The sequence below is a fragment of the Gallinula chloropus genome, assembly GCF_964237585.1.
Source record: "Gallinula chloropus genome assembly, chromosome: 19".
NCBI lineage: Eukaryota > Metazoa > Chordata > Aves > Gruiformes > Rallidae > Gallinula > Gallinula chloropus.
In genome coordinates this window covers 11,571,138-11,593,695 of record NC_140104.1, presented here as the reverse complement: position 1 = coordinate 11,593,695, position 22,558 = coordinate 11,571,138, and the positions used below count along the sequence as shown (strand labels likewise).

Below are 22,558 nucleotides of genomic sequence, written 5' to 3'. Positions count from 1 at the left end.
CTACCCCACGAGACGGGTCGGGAGAGAAACGGACCCGCCGCGGTCGCAACGACCCCGGCGCCGCCGCCCCGTCCCTCCCTTGAACGTGGGGACCGGCAGCAAGCACAAGAGAGAGACGCGGCCGTACAACGGCGTCGACGCGAGGAGGGGCAACCCCGACGTTACAATCCATAACCACTCCGCACACCCAAAAGCCGGGAGGGGACAATACCGGGACCTATTGCCCCGTCCCGTCGGGGCCCGGCGGCGGCGGCGGCGGCGGCGTTCTCCCTTTCCTACTCGATGTCTCGTCCAGCGACTGCTCTGGCCTAGCGCGGGGTTCGTGTAGTGCTGCCTGCCCGCCTCCACGTGCTCCCAGAGCCATGGCGGCCTCCGTGCGGGTCGGGAGCTCGGTCCCGGTGCCGGCCTCAGGTGGGCTAAGGCAGGGTCAACTGCGGTTTCCCCGGTGCCGGTATAAGGCGCTATTTCGGTTAACTAGGAAGGGGAGGCCGGGCCGGTGGCGGGGGAGGCCGGGACGGTGGCGTTCGCCACCGTCCCGGCCTCCCCCGCCACCGGCCCGGCCCAGCTGGTCCTTTCCCGGTTGGACCGTGGGCCGTGCGGGGTGGGTTTGGTGGCTCATGAGTACCGGTGTCGGGCTGGAAATAGTGAATAATCCCCCTGCTGTCACTCCCCCGCTGCTCTCCGGCATCGTCGAGCTGTAAGGAGAGAGTGGGGGGGAGGGGTGGGGAGGAGGGTTGCTGGCGGGGGCTGGCTTAGGGATGAGGTTTACCCGTGGATGGGTTTGGCTCACCCGCCGCTCCCGCCTTTTCCCCTCGGTGGGGGCGCCCCCTCGATGAGGGGGGGGAAGAGAGACCCTCTGTGAGGGAGACCCGGGGTGCTTGTGAAGGAAGGGGGCTGGGGGGGGGGGGGGGGGGGGCGTGGGGTGGGCGGGTTGTGCCCCGTGAAGCGCTTGTAGGGTTTCATGTGGTGTTTTCTGGGCAAAAATAAGGTGGGTGTCCCCCACCCCCCCCAAAAAAATACCCCCCCCCACAGTGCCAGCAGCCTGCCCCCAGCGTGAAGAGTAGAAGCCCCTACTCCCCTTCTATTCCCTTTCTCCAGCTCGGGTGTCCCCAAGTGTGGCACGAGGGCAGTGATGATAACCAGTGGCACATACATGGGGTGCAGGGTGCCCCCCCCCCCACCCTCCCACTCGCTTCCTTAGGCCGCCCGGTTTGTCCCGCAGCACGAGCCCCCCCCGCGCGACGAGCGGCGCAGCAGATCCCCGAGGAGATCCTGGGTAACGCGGAGCTGCGGCAGGCAGCGGAGGCCCTGCCCCGAAACTACAACTTCGAGATCCCCAAGACCATCTGGAGGATCCGGCAGGCTCAGGCCAGGAAGGGTGAGCACTGACCCCCCCCCCACCCCCTGCTTCCCAGGGGTGAGGGGTACTGGGGGCTGCGGTGCGGCTGGTCAGTGGTGCTAGGGGGCCAGGGCACAGGGCTGCTGCTGCTGTTGCTGCTGAGGAAGGGATGGTGCTGAGCTGCCCAGAATGCCCTGGCATGTTTAGGCGCTGTCTTGGCGAGCTCTCCTCCCCTTGAGGGGGGGTTAATAGATCTGTATCTCTGGATTATAATCACATCGGACAGGACAGGTTGAGCTGCGCGGACCTGTCAGCCTGTGAGATGTGTCTGGGACGCCAGCCAGGTCCCTGCTGCTCTCTTCTCTCCCTGTGCTTTCCTGCCACGCTGCTGGAGCCGGGCAGGGAGAGCCCCACAATGCCTGGCTGTGGGGGGGCTGGGCCATGCTACGCCCTGTCTTGAATCATCCTTGGGGGGTGCATGTGTTTGCTGTAGCCCCAGAGGGGTGAGGAGTGGCAACCGTGGGCCTTAGCAGCTGCTGTGATGCCGCAGGGTGATGCCAGAACTTCCCCCCTCCCTCCCCTGCCCAGCCAGTGTGTGCATTGTGCTGTGGCTGAGCCAGCTTTGCTGTGTGATCGGCTACAGGCAGCAGGGCATGGAGCCTCCCTCTCTGTCCCTGGGTGCCACCAGCATCCCCACCTTCACTTTCCACATGGGTAGGGGCTGCTCACGGGGTTGTGTGAGCTCCAGGGGCTCTGGGTGGAGCCGGATTTGAAATGCTGCATCCACCTGGGAAGGTCTCTGCTGGCTGCCACCGAGCTGGCAGGTGTCTTGGGGGATGCTCTCAGAGCTGCTCTCTGAGCCGGTCCCAGCTGCGATGCCGAGGGACCAGAGGCTGTGGGGCTGCCCAGTCTGTCCTGGGCTGCGGTGTGGGAGGCAGGGCTGCGTGCTGGGACGTGGTGAGGCCGCCCAGCCGTGCCTGCTCCAGCTTTCCTTGCCACGTTTTCCTGCTTGGCACCTCCTAATTAAATGTAAATATGCGGCTGGGATTTAGGCTTCAGAGCTGGGAGCCGAGCCCATCAGCCAGCCAGCCGTGCTGGGATTTAAAAATCTGCCTGTGCGGAGCCCAGCCAGGGGCTCGTTGCTGGGGGAACGCAGGCTCCTGCCGGGCTGCGGCCAGCCCTGCCTGCACCCAGCCCTGCCTGCACCCAGCATGCTGCAGGGTCTGGGGGGGGGGGGCTGGCATATCACCTCAGTCCCCAGAGTGCTGCGGTGGCAGAGGGTCACCCAGCTGCCTCTTGCCAACCCCTCCCTGGGGGAGGCAGAGCTGTTTGCAGCTCTGTTTGTTGGTGGCAGCCCAGGATGGAGGAGGGGTCCTGAATGGTCATTCCCAAACATTCTGGGGAATGCCAGGACCCAGGCAGGCAGGGGTGGCGGTGTGCCTGAAGCTTTTCTTTGGAACAGGGTGAGATTGGCCCTGCTTGGGCCATGTCTCTACACAGCTTTGTGCTGGGCAGCAGGCCGGGCTTGGCAGCGTGGGGACTTCTGTTGGAGGAGGATCTGGAGAGGGTGTTTGGAGAGATGCTGCTGGAGCTGGGAAGGCTTAGTAGGATCGGGAGGTGAAATGCAGCGGGATTAATGGGGCCTCCTGCATTCATCACGCTCAGCATGGTCCCTGCTTTTCCCTACCACCCCGGGGCAACCGAGGGGCACTTGCGAGGGGGGGCTCCTGGCTTGCACCACAGGCACTGGGGAGACCAGTTGGGCTGCAGAGGCAAAGGGATTGTTCTGAGCTGTGAGGAGGGAACAAACCAGGAAACATTATTCGTTGATGAATAAATTCCTGCTAGGCACAATGCTGCGTCGTTGCCGGCCGCCCTCCTGAAACAGGGAGAGAGGCAGGGAGGGGAAGTGTGGAGAAGGGCAGCGAGGATGATCAAAGGTTTGGAACAGCTTCTGTACAAGGAGAGATTAAATAGATTTAGATCCTTTAGCTAGAAAAGAGGCGAACGAAGGGGGATATGATAGAGGGATATAGAATTGTGAATGATGCGGAGAGGCTGAATAGGGATGATTATTCACTCTTTCTTGTACCAGAAGAACCAGGGGCATGCATTTACATTATTAGGAGCGGGTTTAAAATAAACAGAAGAAAGTACCTTTTCCTGTGCAGCACATAATTAAAATCTGGAACTCATTACTGCGGGGAGCAGGAGAGACCAGCGGTGTCAGCGGGTTCAAAAAGGGATGAGGTGTGTGCGCAGTGGCTGGGTGCGAGCGGAGAGAATGGAGACGGCCTGAGGCAGGACCACGTGCACTCCTGGGACTTTTGGACAGTTTCTGGCTGTTTTGGGGAGGGTCTTTCTTGTGGCTGCTGTTGGAGTGGGGTGTGTTTACCCTGGGGGCTTAATGCCCAGGTCCCTGCTTCAGGGTGTGCCCTCCTAACCCTGGGGCTGTTTCTCTTTCCCAGTGGCCCTGCAGATGCCGGAAGGGCTCCTCATGTTCGCCTGCACCATCGCGGACATCATTGAGCGGTAAGATGACAGCTTTTCTGTCTGGGGGTGTAGGGGGGGCTGGCAAGGGAATGGGGGCTGTTGCCAGGAATGAGGTGGCCAGCAGACCGGGTGGCAGAATGAAGCACAGAGCTTCTGCCAAGGGGTATGCCAGGGGACCCCAGCGTGGCTGCCCTCATGAGGACACCTTGGCCGGGTGCAGGAACATTGCTGCCCCCGTTAGTAGCCCCAGGGACAAGGACCGGCACCGTGCCAGCCCGGCGCTCGCTGCTTGGCTTCTCCTCCCCTCCCTGCTCTGCTGGGAGTTTCTGACAAGCTCAGCGTGTCGGGGCCCTGGCTGGGGTGATGGAGCCGGAGAGCAGCCGTGTTAACAACCGGCTGACGCCAGCTCGGTGCCTGTGCGCTCGCCGCAGCGCCGCAGCCAGGGGAGAGCTGGCAGCAGGGCTGCTACCACCGCACAGATCCCCTGCCCTCCTCTCCTCTGGTCTTTTCCTGTCCCCGCAGTCATGGTCTGGTTGTGCTGCTCTTGGGGCAGTATAGAGATGCTCAGGAGCAGACTGTCTCCAGCTGGGGAGGCCTGAGGCCATGGTGATGGCCCAGAGGGGTGACTACAAGCAGCTCCTGCCAGCTGGCCACTGCCCCGTGGCTCCTTTCCTGATTTTCTGTGCCACTCGGGAGGTGAGGTGGGAGGCACCAGAGAGGATGCAGCAGCGGATGCAGGCACCTCATAGAAATTGCCTGTAATCTCCTTACTGCTGAGCGCTGCCTTCCCTCCCTCCCTCCCCTCGGCTGCTACCCCCTCCCCAGCCCCTCTCTGTTTTCACACCGTGAATTAGTGCTAATAGCACCGCATGCCTCGTCTGCCATTGGGGTCGCGGCACTCATTAGTAAACTGCCTTCCCGGGGTGAGCAAGCTCTCCTCCCTGCCACTGCTAGCCGAGCAGCCACCGCCGTGCTGGGTAGGAAGGCAGCCGTGCCCGCAGGCTTTGTCCCTGCTTTGCCATCCTTACCCACGCTTAGGCTGGGTTGAAGGAGTGGTGGGAAGGTGGGAGCGGGTAGGGGACGGGTGTGGGGGACAGGGGATGGGTGTGAGTGCGGGCGGCTCTGCGTGGGCTTGTCCCTTTAAGCGGAGCTGCCTCCTCTTCGGCTTTGGCACCCAGCCGCTTTCATGTCTCCGACTTCAAAGGCAGCGGATTAAGGGGCTCTTTTATCTGAATGAAACCTTAAGCCCTGCTTCCAGTGGATGCCAGGGTGCCAGTGGATGCCTGGGGGGCTGGCATCACTGCTGGACTCACCCTTACTGCCCAGGGTCCTCCGTGGGGCTGAGGGGAGTTGCTGGGTGCCGGGGTGGGGGGAGATGGGTGCTGCTTGGGGAGAGGTGCCTGGCCAAGAACAGGGATGTGGCAGCACCGATGGGTTGGTGGTTGGATGGGGGGTGGTTTCAACGCCGAGCAGGAGGGACAAATCTTTCCCTCACTGCCACCACGCAGCACCCAGAGACACCCCACTGCCAGTCCTTTGCTGGGAGCACCGGGTGACGACTGTGATTCTGGCCAGGGATGTGGCTGTGCTGGGTACCAGCATCTCCAGCTGGAGGATGGTGGCTGCAGGTGGGAGTGAGCCCAGCCCTGTCCTCGCTCTCTCGGGAAGGCGTTTGGGACCTGGTTACACTGCAGTAGGTGAGGTGTGAATAGGCAGGTGGCATCGTTGTGCCTGCCTCTTCCTGCCATTAATATTCATTGCCGGCATTAATGTGAAATCGTGGCTCAGCCACTGCTCCTGCTGGCCCTCCTCACCCGGTGCTGGGGCCGGACGAGCCTCCGACGTGACAGGAATCACTGCAGCCACGTGCTGCAGCAGTGGCTGCTGGGGCCAGGCTGGGGATGGGGGCTCGGGGTGCTGTCACCCCCAGGGTGGCATGTCCCCTTACCAGTGGGGACAGAGGGGTTGCAAGGGCTGAGCATGTCAGGGATATCTGTGCCCCGGGGGGGGCTGTTGCTCAGCAAGCAGCCCCTCTCCCCAGCCCATCCCCAGAGCCTCCCGCTCCCTCCTTGCTGATGGGAATGAGGGGTTTGGGGATGCCAGAGAGCTCCCCCTCCCCTGCATGCTCTGGTAATGGCTGCAGAGCTGTGCCTGGGGCTGGTGGCCCTGGGGTGATTGTGCCCATCCCCGTGTGTTCTGGCTCAACAGGAGCTGCTTCCCACCGCTCAACTGGGATATTTATCCCTTCTGCTGGAGCTGCCTTCTAGTGTATTTGTGCTGTGGCCTAGTGATGCTGAGGAGGGCGAAGAGCAGGGACGTGGCCTCGCTCCACTGCAACACAGGTGGCTTGGGGAGGACATGGTGCTTTCTGTGAGTCCATCTGTCCCCACAGACCAGACACCCAGCAAACACTGGCAGGAGCAAGGAGGGGGCTGTGGGGTGGGGACCACCCCTCCCCGCCCACCAGCACTTCATCTGGGTTCCCCAGCATTGCAGTGGCACTCACTGAGCCTGAGGGGCTGCAGGGATGAAGATGTAGCCAAGGTGTCACAGCCGCTGTCTCTGCAAAGGCCGGTGGGGGTACTTAGCCTGGAGCCTTTGAAATCCAGAGCACACTTCCAGCATTGACCGGCGTGAGGCCCAGTTAATTAGCGTTAATAGGTTTGTCATTATCGAACCTGCACTGGAGCGAGTGGAGGGAGGGGGTGGGGGGGGCGTGGGGGGCGGCAGGGCCAGGGTCTGCTGAGCTGGCGGGGTGGCGGGCTGCCGAAACTGCATCACGACGCTCTGGCGGCACCTTCCAAATCGGCTCCGTTTGTCACGGCTGATGTAATTCCGCGGAGGGTAACTCGTGCTGGGGGGGCGGCAGCGTGGAGAGACGCGTGGGGGCAGCTCGGACCGCAGCTCAGGGATGGGGGAGGGTGGGGGGCAGCCCCCCAACCCACCTGTTGTCATGCTGGGGAGGTGGCAGCAATGCCCCCTGCAATGACAGCTTGGAGGAGGGGGGGTGCACAGCCAGGAGCGGACCCTTCCTCTCCCCACCCCACCCCGCCTCCCCCCGCCGGGACTGGAGCAGACGGATCAGCTGGGCTCTCAGCTGGGCTTTTGATTCCTTGTTAATAAAGTCGGCTGTCAGGCTTCTCAGCTGCTAATCCCTCCATCTCCTTGCGCCGCGACGGGGCGAGCAGCTCCTGCTAATCAGCCGTGGCTTGGCAGGGGCTGGGGGGGCTGGGGGTGTCCTGATGTCTGTGCACGCTGCCCGGCCGTGGCCTTACCACGGCCAGTATCCTGATGGCTTTTGAGCAGCCGCGTGAGGCAGTGTTGGGGGTGTGCAGAGCATCCCAGTGACCGTGCTGTGGTGCACCCAGCAGCATCTGAGGACGTTTCAGAGTCACGGGGGTGGGAAGGGGGTTTGAATCATCTCTACTTAAGCAGCAAAGAGTTAAACATTGTGCACATGGCCCAGCAGCTCTGGCATGGCTGGAAATGTCCCACTGCAGCAGGACAAAAAAGCCCCTGGAGTGCCCAGTAGGTCCTTGTGCCGTCCACGCTGTTCCCTCCTGGGACTGGCGGGTGGCAGGACAAGGGCATCATGTCCCCTGGCCAAGCAGATCTGTCATGTACCATGGAGCAGCGTGGCACTGAGTGCCGTGGCAAAGCTGGTGGCATCACTGGGATGTCCCAAAGGGCTGGAATACCAAAACCAGTCGGGATCTGGCCTCAGCTTCACAGCACCATAGCTCTGCTGGACGGCACTGCTTTCCCTTCTCCCCTTGTCCTTTAAGCACAACCCAAAGGCACTGGCAGCGCGGTGCAGCACGCTGTGCAGGGGAATTTAATCACCGTCATTAACGGTACAACAGCATCATTAGGGAGAATGAAGTTCTCACTTCATTGGAGATGTTTAAAACCTCAGCCCGGGTGGTGACAGTGTGAGGAGGGGACCAGGCAAGGGGGAGTGTGTGGGGTCTACAGGGCTCTCATCTCCCAGGGCTGGGATGTGCCAGGGCAGGTGCTGTGCCCGCCACCATGTGCCACCTCCTCATGTCCCTTTGGAGCTCAGGGAGCTGGCACTGACAGGCAGGACTGTATCCAGGCTGTGGGGAAGAGGGGACAAGCACCGTCTGGGCACAGGATGGCCGTGGTGGCTTTGTCACCACCATACGCTGGGCCCTTGCTTTGCTTTTCTTTTGCAGCCACAGGGCCAGCAAAGCTGGGGTGCCCCTGGGCCGTGCTCCCCAGGAGGACAGGGTTACCCCTGGTATCCCCTTTGAGGACAGTGGGGGATATCCCTTGAGAGGAGGGGACACAGACAGAGATGGCTGCTCCTGGGGAGCTGCAGAGCTGCGCACCGCTCCCCATCCTGACCTGCTTGCAGATGCTCTGCGGGGCCCCAGGCTGCCCACGGGTGGTGATTGCCCAGCTGCAGTGGGGCTCTTCCAGGCTGTTTGCAGGAAAATTGCAAACTCATTATTTTAATTACGTGCAGCCTTCCTGTGCTAATGAAGTTGGGAATCTGGTAATGGGGCTTGGTGACGGGCTTCTCTGCTAATTAAGTGCATTGTTCTTTGCCAGGGCTGCGCTCAGCCCCCATGCCCTGGGACAGTGGCACCTGCTGGCACCCATTCCAGGGATGAGCTGGGTTTGGGTGCTGCAGGGCAGGCAGTGGGTGTAGGTTTTGTGGGGTGATTGTGGTGCTCTGCCTTTTCCCCTGGGAACAGGACGTGGAGTATTTGCAGGGCATAACCCTCCCAGCACGGAGGTGACACCACACCAGCATGACCATGCTGTGAAGGGCCACACGTTGGTGAGACAGGTGAGTGTGAAGCAGGAGGAGCAGCCCGCTCCATGTCCCATCTCCAGCAGGACGTCCCAGGCATCCCAGCATCTCAGCGATGACTCCATCCTCCAGCAGCCTCATAGTGCCAGGACCAGCCGCTTTCAGCTCAGTCCCTGCCCAGAGCCACTAAAGCCAGGCACGATGGATGTGCTGGGGCTGAGGACTCCTCTCTGCCAGTGAGAGCAGCTCTGCTTCACGGGGTGAGGTCCAGCACAGTATCATTCACACGCTGCTGCGGTGTCAGGGGATCCCGTGCTCCTGCCAGCAGCAAATGCTCTCATTTATTTGTCGAGGGGCTGGGATAAATCAGGGCTGCTCCAGCCTGGTGCCTGCGCTCATGTTGTGTGGAGTGGCTGCTCCCTGCTTGGGGACACGCTGGCCCTGGGTGTGCCTGTCCATCTCAGCATCATCAGGTCCCAGGCTTGTCGCCAGGTTGCTGTCATCTCTGTCCCACATTGGCCAGGGAAGAGCAGGGCTGGAAGGTTCCAGGGGTCCCAGCAGCTGGGATCAGGGCTGGGACCCGGGCTGCCTGGGTGCACACCCTGCCAGTGCTGAGCATGGCCTTTATAAATGGGATTTTGGGAGCCATCTGTTTAAAGGAGGAGATAATGAATTAGGGGGAGATGAGAAAAATGCTAAGGCCGGGCGGTTTTTCAGAATGAGCTGGGGTTTGCGGGACGTAAAAGATGAATAACCTCCCCACGTGTTCAATATTCATGAGCTCCCAGCTGTAGTGAGCGGCTCAGCGCTGGGTGGGGACAGCCCCGTCACCGTGTGCTCCCTGCCAGCACGCTGCTGGGTCCCATCCGTGGCCACAGTGAGCTGCAGGGACACGAAACACCTGCAGGGATGGTCCCGTGGCTGCCCCTCGCCCGCATCCTGGTCCAGTCTGGTTGGCAGCAGCTCCCCGGCCTGTGTCAGAGGCAGGTGGCTGCTAATTGACGTTTTCTTCCTCTGTAGTTTGATGAAAGGCTCCAGCGACACCAAACTGATTAAAACATCAAGGGGAGGCCCCTGCACTTGCCTTTGATTTGTCTCAGGAGATGATTGCTGCTCCGCTCGACCATCCAGCCCAGCCGGTGCAGGTGACCCCAGTGCGTGCCGTCCTGGCACCTCTGCGCCTCTCCTGCTGGCACTGCCAGGCTCCTGGCACCCATCTGGCTTCACCGGCTATGATGGCAGCACCACCGAGCTCCCTCCTCACTGGGCACTGTCCTGTGGCATCTCTGCTCCCCACAGCTGGAGCAGGATGGTTCCCTGGGGCTGGGGCAGGGCTCAGCCCCCTCTCCCCCTGCCACAGGCTGGTGGCCACAAGTCGCTGGTTGCAGCTCCCCACACCGGGTAGGGGCCATGGGCACCTCCACCAGCCTCTACCCCCCTCCCTCCACTGTTGCTATTTCACTTTCTTGCTCTTCACCCCCAGGGACTTTCTCTGGGGTTTGGGCCAATTTGCATACATTTTAATCTATAAAAAATTAAGCGGTGCTGGCTGCCGCTCTGAGTCAGACCTCCCCATCCTGAATCTTAAGGAGCTGAATAATTTTCCACTTTTGCTGAGATGTGTGGAGTCTGATTCATGTTCATCTCATCACCTCTCATTAGAGGAGGGGGCTGGGGGCTCGGAGGGGGATGGGGAAGAGCCTTCTCGAACCTTCGCTGGCAGCCCCAAACCTCACAGCACGGCTGTGCAGGCAGCAGAAGAGCTGTCCTCCTGTTTGGGCAGAGAGGAACCACAGGATTTGGGTGCTGGCAAGGATCTGGCCCAGCTTCTGACCATCTCCCAGCTGCTTCCCCAACCTGTGGGACACTTCAAGGAGGAGGAGTTGCCTGGGCTGGATGCAGGAGGTGACAATGGCTTTGCCCCCTCTCGGGGGATGCTCCCCTGTCCCCCCTCCCTGGGTGCTGACTGATGGGCCGGAGCTGTTAATATTCAGCACGCTCCACCATTTCTCCACCTTCTGCCATCTGCCCAGCTCTGCCCACCATTTCTATTCTTGCCGCCGACGTAACGCTCCCTGCCTGGTGCTTGGGGGGGAGCGTGCAGGACCCTGGCCTCCAGCCAGCACTGGGTGTCAGTGGGGGGTGTTGCTGTGCTGGGACACCTGCCTCCCCCAGCCCCTTCACTGCAGCCTGTGCCAGCTGCAGGGAGACCCCCACTGGCACCGCGCTACAGCCATGGGTGCAACCTCGGGGTAAAGAAGGAATTAGCATCTGGTGTAAGCAGCCCCTCCAGGCATAGGGCTTTGTCATGGCAATACCTGCTTTTGTTCCCTGGGAAGGCAGCCAAGCTAATAATCCCCCAAAATGGTGCCATAAAATACCCAGAAAGGTGGTGTCTGTAAATCATGTCAGAGCACACACTGGCTTTGCTGCACGGTGCCAGTGTGTGCCCCCTCTACTGGGTGCTGGGTGGGCTTGGGTGGGAGCACTGGGATGCCAGAGCAGGGATGAGGGATGTCAGCAGTGTTCCCTCGGTGCTTTTCCTCACCCAATGCCAGCACCAAGCTACTCCTGGAGCGCATCCAGTTTGGCCCAACTGGCACCCATGGGTGACGCCGCTGGGTGCGGGCTGGGGTGCCCAGGCACAGGGGATGGTGGCTCAGACAGCCTGGCTGGCACATAGTGGGGATACCGGGGTGGCTGTTCCGCGTGTCCTGGTGGCTCTGGTCCCCGGGGCTGGCTGGCAGGAGCAGCGGCACCGTGCTGCGCTGGGTCTCCCTCTGCTCTTCTCCCCGCTGGAGCATTAGGAAGCTGGCAGCGTATTGTTTGATGAGCGGATAATCCGCTGAATTGCAAACAGCTTTACCCAATTGAAGAGGCGGATTACCGCTCTCCAGCTTAATCATGTTGACATCTCGGAGAGTAGCCAGTGCTCATCCTCTCTGGCGCGTGGCGAGGGGCTCGACGGCAGCGCCAGGTCCCCCGGTATTGGCGTGTCACAGAGCTGGGGGACGAGGGGGGCAGGTTGTGGGCTGCAGTGACAGCAGCCACCCGTGACCATCGTTGTGCGTCCCCGCAGGTTCACGGACGCGGAGGCGGTGGTGATGGGTGACGTGACCTACGGTGCCTGCTGCGTGGATGACTACACGGCCCGGGCCCTGGGTGCTGACTTCTTGGTGCACTACGGACACAGCTGCCTGAGTAGGTGACACTCGGCCCCGGGGTGCTGCTGAGGCAGCCGCGCGTGGTGCCACGGAGGCTGCACCACCATCACCGTGCCATGCCGAACGGCTCCCTGTTCCACTCAGTGCCAGTTCAGAGATTTAGTGCCAAGGGCTAATCCCTACCCAGAAGGATTTCTGATCTCCAGCCTCGGTTGCTGGCTTTGGATGGGGCCAGGCTGGCTGGGCAGCTGCCTGTGGGCAGGATTTTGGGGGCAGCAAGGAGTGTTTGTCCTCCTTAGCCACGCGCTGCCGTAGCAGCACCCAAATCACAGAGAGCAGAGCTGCAGGACTGGCTTGGCAGGACTCTGCTCACCTGAGAGCCACCGATGGGGATGGGGCTGCTCTCACCCCTCACCCTGCACCTGTGAGCTTTTGGGGGGAAGCCCAGAGCGACAGTGGAGAGGAGCGATGGTCTGGGGGTCCCACTTGCTCAGGGGCCGGCACGGAGCCAAGGAAGGCGGCTTTGCGGGTGCAGCGCAGGCTGGGCGGGGAAGGGAGGAGGAGGCTGTGTGCTCCCCAGGCGGACGGTACTCTGGATCCAGTTGCCATGGAAACTGCGCTGCTGTCCCAGATGCTGCTAACTTTGAAGTCCACCCAGGATGGAATCAGCCCAAAAATAACAATAAGACGCTCTGGGTTTTAAGGTGGATCGGCAGAATTGTCATAGCAAACAACGGGTGTGTGCTTCCCTGCCACCACCACGCTCCCAGCAGCTGTCCTGGACGTTTATGGGGCCGTATAAATGGGTTTGAAGAATTGCATCAGGCTCTGTATGAAATACTGACTCCCCAGTTGAGAACTCTATCCCAAAAGCCACGTCGGTGTGAGTACTCGTGGTGATAAATATCTGCGCTAGGTGCTTTGTTATGGAAGGAGGGTTATGAGCACCACTGGAGCAGGGAGTATAAAACCCCTGGTTTGTAGCCTGCTCTTACATGACTGAACAGGGGGAAGGGGAGCAAAGGGCCACATCCAGCGGTGCTTGTGAGTGTGCTGGGCTGCTCCAGGGGACAGGAGTCACGTCTTCTGGAGCTGCTCACCGCAGGGACAGGCAGGCACTGCCGGGCTGCCTGTCACCAGCCCAGCTGCAATCTGCAGCCCGTGGCCATGTGATCCTTGCCTGCGCCGGGACTGGATGGGTCACAGAGGACCCTGGGGTGCCCGCAGGGTGCTGAGCTCCTTTTAGGCTGTTCACAGTGCTCGTGGCGTTGGCTTGGTGCAGCTGCCTTTGTGGGGAGCCCCATGGCCGATGGTGGGGAGCGTCCCCACGCAGCACACCGGCACTCACCCTCTGCCTCTCGGTCCCACGTGCCCCGCGGGAGGGAGTAATTTGCACTTAATTGTGATCAGGTGAAGAGCACCAAAATGGGAAGTGAACGCGGAGCTGTGGATCGATGTGGACTCTGTGTACTTTAATTATTCACTTAATCGTGGTGACACGGGCTTCTTAGCACCAGGGGTAATTAGATTTGTGTGCATTGATTCCCCAGGCTGCCATTATCTGGAGAGAAATGAGCGGGTGCTCTCTGCAGCTCCCATCTGCACCCACTCCTCAGGGTGCCAGCGCAGGCAGAGGGGTGGCACAGCCCACCCTGATCTGCCCACACCGGGCAGAGAGCTCTGCCAAAGGTGCTTTATCCACCAACTGCATGTGGCAGCATTTGGGGGCTCACCGAGTCCCCGGGCATACCCTGTACTCACACCCTCTCTCTTCCTCTCACCAGTTCCCATCGATGCCACGCAAGGGCTGAAGATGCTCTACGTGTTTGTCGACATAAAGATCGACACATCCCATTTCCTTGAGACCATTCGCTTCAACTTCACAGCAGGCACCTCCCTGGCTCTCGTCAGCACCATCCAGTTTGTCTCCACAGTGCAGGTGAGATGGGGGGACACCCCCCACCCCCAGCAAGTTTGGGACGCAGGATGGAGCTTGTGATCCCACCCCCAGCTCAGTCTTTCCCTGACCCAGCTGCAGGGCTGGAGCAGCTTCCCTGGGGTGCTGGCGGTGCTGGTTCCCCTCTGAGGAGTCGCTGCGATGATGTGCTGTTGCCGTAATGTTGATCAAGTACTTTATAATAAGTCTGATCAATGTTTCATGGCGGCACCCCTCCCTGGCTCCCCGGGGAGCTGCTCTGTAAATGTCAGGGCAGGCGGTGGAGCACTTGGCATTTTGATGCAGTGCTGGCAGCGGCAGGGGAAGCTCCGGTGGGTTTGTCTGTCTGCCCCTGAACGGCCGGCTGGGCAGCACGGGAGGAGATGAATGAGCCTCTTGAGCCATGTCTGTCTAAACACGGGGCTATCCAAGCGTTAAGCATTTCTCCCTTGTCTTTTAATTGATACGTTGGCTGAGCCTTGCTGAGCATCTCAGCTGTGCGGAGCCGTTGCCCTTCGTGACGGTGCCTCCCCGGTTGGATCGGCTCCCCACTGCTACTGCTGTGTTGGGGCACAACAGCACAGCCATTGCCACCAGTGTCCCACAGAGCTGGGATTGCTGGGCTGGCGTGTCCCCAAGAGTCCCCAGCAGTGCCGGGGGCTACTGGCCTTGGCCACATTCTGTGCCATTGGTCTGTCCTCTCTGACCCCATGTCTCCCACAGGCAGCGTCACAGGAGCTGCGCTCCCAGTACAAGGTGTGTGTACCCCAGTGCAAGCCACTGTCACCAGGGGAGATCCTGGGCTGCACATCACCACGGCTCGCCCAGGACACAGACGCCATTGTGTAAGTGCCAGTGTCCTTCAGGACCCTGCTCCCTGCCCTGCCCTTACCCCTGCCCAGCCTGGGGGGGTGGGACGGGCCCCCTTCATCTCCCCACACTGCTCAGAGTGGTGTGTGCTCGTAGCACGGAGGAAATAATTGAGTCGTATATCAGAATAGATAATAGATGGAAGGGCGGGCGGATAATTGGAAAAGACAAATGGCCAGGGCCCAACATCACAGCAACATTAATTTTATTTAAGGACAGCAAATTAGAGGGAGCACTTCGCTTCCTATCACCTAATTATTTTAGGTAATGGAAATGCTTAATGTACTGTGAATACAGTGCGCTGCAGAATAAATAAATACAAGGACCCCACCCTTGGGGGGGGAACCAGGGAGCCTGGGTGTGGGTTTGGGCCCTGCCAAGCTCTTTGCCCACCTTGCCCCAGGAGCCAACAGCACCAACGCCTTTCCAAGCATGGCTGTGCAGAGAGCAGGGCTCGTGATTGCTAGGGCAGGGGTCAGTGTGGGCTCCAGCTTCACAGAGGCCAGAAGAAGAGGTGCTGCTTTCCAGCTCTCCCCTTGGGGCTGGCATTGTGTTGGCCGGAGCGGGTCCTTCCTGCTGCTGGAGGAGCCACGGTGCGGTACCAACCAGCTGCCGGTGCAGGTGCACGCAGCCAGCGTACCTGCGACCTCCCCATGTTATTATTTGCTTCTCTCACCCGTCTCTGGGGCTAACTTTTGCAGACAAATTAGCTTTGATCTCCCAAAATGTCATTCTCCAATTAAGGGCAAAATCTAGTCAAGTTTTACGTCTGAATTCATTTTCCAAGCCCTCACTCCATTAGGGCAGCTGAATGAAAGGCTTTGAAATGTAATTGCTGACTTGAAATCCGATTAGAAATGGAAGCAGCAACGTCTAGAACCAGCCGGTGAGATGGAACAGGTCCTGGCCACCCCACGCCGGCGTGGGCATCCCTCCTCACCCCAAGCATGGCTGCCTCTCCCTCCATGGCATCCTGGGGGGCTGCACAGGGGTAGGGACTCCCAGCTGTGCCTGCTGCCCCAGGTCCTGGCACAGAAGCTCAAGCTCCTGGCATCTCCACACGTGTGGCTTGGGAAACCACCAGGCACTGGTGTCTCCCATGTGACACAGCTCTCCCAGCCCTCCCTCCCTTCTCACAGGTATTTGGGTGACGGGCGCTTCCACCTGGAGTCCATCATGATCGCCAACCCGGGGATACCTGCCTACAGGTACGGGCAACCTGGGGATACCTGCCTGTAAGTACAGGCTGATCCCCAACAACCCTATAGTGAGGAGCACCCCAGCACCCTGGGGACCACCTGAGCATCCCAGGAACACCCCCACCCCAGGGCTGAGCAGGCAGCAGCCTGCAGCAGGGCACAGGCAGGCAAAGAGGCCGCAGGGCAGGGTGAAGAGGTGAGGAGGGGAGAGGAACGCCAGCCATTTACTCCAGCTGAATATAAACATTTTGACAAGTACCTGTGAAAGCTCGTGGAGGTGCAGCCCATTAAAGCCCGGCTGCTGGAGGCAGAGGCCATAAAGCGTGATGATGAGGCGGCTGAAAGCAGATGAAATATCAAGAGCGAAAGGCTGGGCCCATTTGGGGGAATCTGAATTTCTTAGTAGGTCGTTTGTTACTAACGGGAGGCGCACGTCAGGTTTATGGCGCTGGGGAAGCTGCCGAAGCCCAACTGGGATTTGATTAAAATTCTCCTCGTCAAACAAAGCAACAAATCAAAGATTTCTTCATAATTGATGAGCCAGGATAGGGTGGGGAGCTGAGCGTGGAGCCAAACGTGTGGCCCGGGCTGTGCTGGGTGTTGTTGTGGGGGGAAGCTGTGTTGGGACACCCACCTTATCGCCATCCTTGTCCCCTCTCGGTGCTGTAACAAGCCAGCTGGGCCCTCTGTGGGCAGGAGAGATGTGATTAGTGCTAACGAAGGAGGGGCATCATTTGGGGAGGCAGGGTGATAAAGGTGCATTGATCCCCGCTCTGCTCTGCAGGTATGATCCCTACAGCAAGGTCTTCTCCCAGGAGCACTACAGCCACGAGCGCATGCGCTGCGCTCGGCAGGACGCCATCCGCACCGCCACTGGTGCCCACTGCTGGGGCCTCATCTTGGGCACGTTGGGGCGTCAGGGCTCCCTCAGCATTCTGCAGGTACTGGCCCTCTCCCCATGGCCCCCGTCTGGGCACCTGGCACTGCTCCTGGAAAGGGGGAAGAACCAGTGAGCGGTGGCGCCGGCACCATTGGCACAACCACTGGGATGAGGATGGATGCTGCACCACTGACAGCCCATCGGTTGCCACTGGCTGGGGTCTGAGTGCCCCAAGGCTGTGTAGGCAGAGCAATTAGCAGCAGATGAGGGAGGTTGGATGAGGGCTCATTAAATCTGCCCCTTGTTTAGGAGAGCTGGCCAACCTTGGGGACACCCCCACCCCCATCCAGGCAGCTGGGCAATTAATTCCCTGGGTTTGTTTTAATTGGATGAACTTGTGATCTGGTTCACCATCCCTGCTCAGTCACTGTGCCAGCGCTTTCTGCACCCTAGCTAGGGAAGGGAGCAGGACTGCAATGTCCTGCCCCATGGGAGCAGGGTGCCCTGAGCACAGCAGCCCCACTCACACCTGGAAATTTTTGGGGAGCCACAGGTGAGATTTGGGGCAGCACCAGGGACCAGTGAGAAGAGCAGGGAGGGAAGGTCCCAGCAGCCACTGTCACGTGGCCCAGGAAGCGGGGGGCAAGGACAAGGACGTCCCTGGCCCCTCCTGGGCCCCTCTCTTCCTCCTGCAGCCTCTGACCGCAGCCAGCCCGTGGCAGGCAGGCGTCCCAGGGAAGGCAGCCGCTAACGAGAACAGATTGTTGGCATTGAGTGGTAATTACTTCATTAGGTTGAGACACGTGCTAGGGAGAGCTGTGCACAAGCCAGAGCCACGGCCACAGTCCCCATCACTGTGCCTGACCCACAGCTGCCAAGGGGACGTGGCTGGTGGGCAGAGCCGGGACCCACAGAGTGTCTGGTGGCTGGGAAGGGGCTGTGGGGCTTACTGGGGATACCCATCTGTGCTCCCTGCAACTCCCCCGGGTGCCTTTTCTCCTGCAGCACCTGGAGTCACGTCTCCGCACCCTGGGCCGGCCCTTCGTGCGGGTGCTGCTGTCCGAGATCTTCCCCAGCAAGCTGCAGCTCTTCCCTGATGTGGACGCGTGAGTGTTGGCTGGACACCCCCCCACCCTGCAGCCCCCTGCACTGGGGGTCCCTGGGACACCTCATTCCTGTCCAAGCCTCCCGTTCCCACTGGCAGCTGTCCCTGCCATGTCTGTCCTTCTGTCAGCTGGGCTGGCACTGTGCTCCCCTGTGCCCTGGGGTAGAGAGGGGATGTGGGTGTCGTTGGGGTGGCTCCAGCACAGTAGGGACCTGGCACCCTGCCCGCTCCCCTTCCTTCATTGCAGCTTGTTCTGCCCAAAATGCTCGTCCCCATCCTTTGCCACGTGTTTCTCTTCCAGCTGGGTGCAGGTCGCCTGTCCCCGCCTCTCCATCGACTGGGGAGAAGCCTTCAGCAAGCCCCTGCTCACACCCTATGAGGTGAGCACCCCTCTCTCCTGTTTTTGGGGTGACCAGGCCTGGCACGCAGAAGCTGCAGCGCTGTGAGCTGCCAGGACGGGGATGTCCCTGCAGCTGGCAGCGTCCCCTCCTCTCCCCATCCTGCTGTGCCGCTGGGATTCCCGATCCAGCGGGATTCCCGGTGCCAGGAGCTTCTATTGCCAGTGCCCTGCTGGGCACACCAAGCCGATTTCTCCCGGTACCGCGGGCGCTGCTCAGGGACCCGGCTCTTTGTCCCCTCCACAGGCCGCCGTGGCTCTCCGGGACATCGAGTGGCAGCAGCCGTACCCCATGGACTTCTACGCCAGCCGCTCCCTGGGGCCGTGGACGGTGAACCACAGCGGCACGGAGCCACCGCGCCACGGCCGGCCGGCCCAGGTGAGCAGCGGGTCCCGGGGCAGCCGGGCGGTCCCGGGTGGGCAGCGGGTCCCCGCCCAGGCCCGGCCCTGCGGGCTGGAGGGGGCGGGCAGCGGGAGCCGCGGTGAGGCCTGAGCTGCCGGTGCCGTACGGGGGCCGGTACCGCGTGGCAAAAGCGCCACCCTGTGGTTTCGTCTCCAGCGAACGGTAACGGGACCAGGTGCCGGCCCGACGCGGGGAGCGGCGGGAGCTTCCCCGGGCCGGGACCAGCACCCGGCCGGTCCCCGCGGCTGGGGAACCCCGCGCCGTGCCCTGTGGGGCGCCGTGGGCTGAGCACGGACGGGCTCATCACGGAGCGGGCGGGAGCCCCGTCCTCACCCCCCCCCCCCGTCTCTCCGGGCAGGGGAAGCCGCCCGCAGCCCCCGCGCCGGCGGAGGGAGAGGAGGGGCCGAGCACCGGGCACCCCGCAGCCTCGTGAGCACAGCCCGCGGCATGTCCTGCTGCTGCGGCCGCGCTCTGGGACTCGGCGTGAGCGCAGGTACCGGCCTCCCGAGGGGAAGCACCGCCAGAGCCTCCCGGTACCGGCACCGGCACCGGCACCGGCACGGATGGAGATGCGGCCTCGATGCCACCGCAGCCTGCCCGACCCGCACCGCCTCCCCGCGGGAACTGGCTCCCAGCAACGCCCGGCCGTGCTGTAGACTCTGCCCTCGTCAGCCCCCAGCCGCACGGCGGTGGGGTCCCTCCCGTCCCCGTCCCCGTCCGACCGGGGCCGCCCCGTCCCTCCCTGTGCCCTTCTTTCCGTGCCGCGACCTCCCGCCACCAGGGGGCGCCCCGCAGCCTCCGCGCTGCCCAATGAGCGTGAGGGCTTTTGGCGGGAAGGGGAGGGGGGGGATGGGAGGGGAGTTGTGCGGGCGGAAGCGGCGCTCCCGGCTTCCAGTGGCATCATGGCGGAGGGGCGACCGCTGCGGCTGCTGGGGCTGCACGGCTACCGGCAGAGCGAGCGCCGCTTCCGCCAGCGCACCGGCGCCCTGCGCAAAGCCCTGCGCGGCCGCGCCGAGCTGCTGGTGCTCAACGCCCCGCACCCCGTGCCCGGCGCTGAGGGGGACGGCGACGGCGACGCCGACGACCCCCCCCGCGGCTGGTGGTTCTCCGGGCCCGGCACCTTTGAGGCGGGGGAGGCGGCGGCGGCGCCGGCGGGGCTGGAGGAGTCTCTGTCGGCGGTGGCGGCGGCGCTGGCGGAGCGCGGCCCCGTTGACGGGTTGCTGGGCTTCAGCCAGGGCGCGGCGCTGGCCGCCATGGTGTGCGCCCTGCGGGCCCGCGGCGACCCCCGCTTCCCCGTGGCCTTTGCCATCCTGGTGGCCGGTTTCGCCAGCCGCGCCCCGGCCCACAGCCACTTCTACCGGCAGCCCATCGCCCTGCCCACGCTGCACGTCGTGGGGGACGCCGATGCGGTCATCGACGCCCACCTCAGCAGGGAGCTGGCCCAGCGCTTCGTGGAGCCCGTTGTCCTCACCCACCCCGGTGGGCACTTCATCCCGGCGGCTGCCGCACAGAAGAAGGCCTACCTGGACTTTCTGGACCGTTTCTGCCCCACCCAGGGACAGGCTGGGGACGTTTAATAGCAGCCTGTGTAATAAACGTGGTGGCCAGCTGCTGTGGTGAAGCATCGCTGTGTTCCTGTGCCTGCCAGAGGGACCAAAGAGACCTCAGTGAGCTCACTGCTGCTCTGCAGTGGTAACACAGGGCCAGGCTCAATGGTTTGTTCTTATCTCCCTTCTTTGTTTTTGGGTGGGTTTTGCAGCTCTGTTGTGTACACACGAGGGGGTGTGGGTGTGAGGGTGAGGGGGTTGAGGACGGGCGGGTGACACTGGTCTCTGTGTGACGTCAGAGGTTTGCACAGGTCAAAGTTGGGCTTCCTCAGCTCAGCCCCAGGGATTGTCTGCAGAGCACACTCTGCTCCTGTGGCTGCTGTGCCCCAAAGATCAGGGTTTTCATATTCCTGGTGAAACCAAGCCAACCTTCCAGCTGGCCTGGGCCTGGAAAGCCCTCTTGTCCTTTTAGCAGCACCAGGGCTGGTGTTCACTTCAGGAATGACATGTCTGCTGGTTCAGCATGAGCGTGTGGGGAGACCTTTTGTATCTTCCTCTGTACAAAGTGCCTTCATGAACAAGAAAAACTTGTCGCTACACTTGTGGCTCTGATGTCTTCCAGAAGCCCAGGGGAATGAGTCTTCCCTGTCATCATTACAGGAATCCTGCTTGACTGCTGCTGGGGCAGGCTGGCTCTCCAGTCTCAGCCCAGAGGTCTTGTGCTGTCTAACCGTGGCTCTCCTTGGGACTACAGTACAGCAGAGAAGGGAGACATTGGATGTAACTCCTTAACTTGACCCTGCTGGGATCTGGGGAGCAGCCAGGCAGCGTGGGGTCAGCGCTGTGAGGGGCAGAGGGGTGGGTCTGTGACCAGAGGCGCTTCCCCTGTGCTCTCAGCCAGGACCAGGCCTGGCAGCTGCTGCAGGTTATAAACAGCCCAGCAGAAGTGAGTGGTTCTCACCATGGGGTGGGGTGGGGGGGTATTTTTTAGGCTCTTTGGTGGTGATGTGGCAGCACAGCAGCAGCTGTGGTAGGAGGATGTGGCTGCTGTGTGTGTGTCCCCAGCCTGCTCTGGGGGCTGGTGGAGCTCGGACAGTGCCTGACCGCTTTGCCACCTCGCAGGAGCGCTGCTGTGTGGGCTGTCACATCGTGCTGCCTGCTGAGGTGCTGTGGAGGTGTGGGGTGTCTGTCACCCCCTCGGTCCCCGCGTCGGTGACGCCAGAGGCCGTTTTTGGGGGGGGGCGGGGGGAGGTGGGTTGGGATGCAGCCCTGGGGCTGTGTGCCCTGCTGCAGCAAGGCTGCGGCCAGCTGTGACAAAGCACCTTTGTCTCCATCACTCCCCCCACATGAGCCCTCCCTCCTCGGGGAAGGAGGGCAGCAGACAGCGCTTAGCCAGCCCCTCGTTAGCTGTTTAATTACCAGGGAGCTACAGCTTGCCGCGGTGGTGCAGAGGAGGCTCTGCAGCCGCTGCGGAGCGGGGCTGCCCGCTCGCCAGCCTGCACTGCGGTCCCGCACCTGCTGCCCGGCGTCTCCCCGCTCCCGGGGGCTGGCACCGCCGCAGCTCGTTGGCGTTGTGCGGGCAGGCGGAGCGGGGACGGGGACGGGGACGGGGGGGAAGCAGCCCAGACCTGCGGGGTGTGAGCAGAGCGGTCCCGGCTCTACAGGATGCTCCGTCAGGCGGTGCGCAGAGGGGGGTGTTGAGGGGTGGGCGAGCTGAGCTGGGGCGCTACAGTACCCGCCTCTTCCCGGGTTGTGTGAAAATACAGCTCCTGCTCTGGGTGAAAGGGATTAATAACAACAAACAAGCGCGACCCTCATCCGTGGGAGGGGCCTGAGTGAGCAGCGGGGAGGGGGGGAGGATGTGCTCACTGGAGGAGGGAAGAAGCTGCTGTGGGCATCCCCCACGTGTCCCTGCCGGACAGAGGGGTTTGTCCCCGGAATCCTGCTCGCTGCTGCTCTGCCACTGCTGAGACACCTTCGTGCCAGCCCCCTGCTCTCTGCGTGCAGATGCGGATCCCTTCCCGTGCTGCTGTTCCCAGGGCACAGCCCCCTCGTTGGCTGCCCCTGGGAACAGTCGAGGTCCTCTCCCTCTCAGCTCGGTGCCAGGGGATGTTTCCTCTTTCTTTATCCCACAGGGCCCAGAGGGGTTGAGTTTCCCCCAAGACTGCATCTGGTGGTGCCTGTCCCTGAGTGAGGGGCACTGCTAGGAGGGGGGTGGAGCGAGCCCTGGAGCTGGTGGCAACCAAGGCACTGGACTGGGACAGCACCAAGGCACTGGACTGGGACAGCACCAGTGTTACCTAGTGGCACTGGGAGTTTTGGCAGGGATGGGCCCTTTCCATCCCCCAGAACAACCTTCAGAGCCCCAGGGGCAGGTAGAGCCCTGCCTGGGGCTGCGTTCCCTCGCAGCCTCCCATGGACAGGGGGCCAGGGCTCAGTGGGGTA

At 61.9% G+C, this 22,558-nt stretch overlaps 2 protein-coding genes across 2 annotated transcripts; both read left to right on the top strand.

Moving 5' to 3' along the window:
* Positions 1-362: 362 nt before the first annotated feature.
* On the top strand, positions 363-19,037 carry DPH1 (diphthamide biosynthesis 1; the record flags this gene model as incomplete). Its single annotated transcript, XM_084273030.1, has 12 exons — positions 363-411; positions 1,223-1,378; positions 3,808-3,871; positions 11,692-11,813; positions 13,561-13,715; positions 14,436-14,557; positions 15,722-15,790; positions 16,566-16,722; positions 17,667-17,767; positions 18,068-18,146; positions 18,411-18,542; positions 18,925-19,037. The coding sequence occupies 12 exons, from the start codon at positions 363-365 to the stop codon at positions 18,997-18,999; spliced, it is 1,281 nt and encodes a 426-aa protein (XP_084129156.1). The 3' UTR covers positions 19,000-19,037.
* Positions 19,038-19,363: 326 nt separating this feature from the next.
* Positions 19,364-20,143, top strand: OVCA2 (OVCA2 serine hydrolase domain containing; the record flags this gene model as incomplete). The annotated part of the gene is made up of 1 exon (XM_084273102.1): positions 19,364-20,143. Exon 1 carries the CDS (start codon positions 19,469-19,471, stop codon positions 20,141-20,143), a length of 675 nt encoding a protein of 224 aa, XP_084129228.1. The 5' UTR covers positions 19,364-19,468.
* Positions 20,144-22,558: the final 2,415 nt, after the last annotated feature.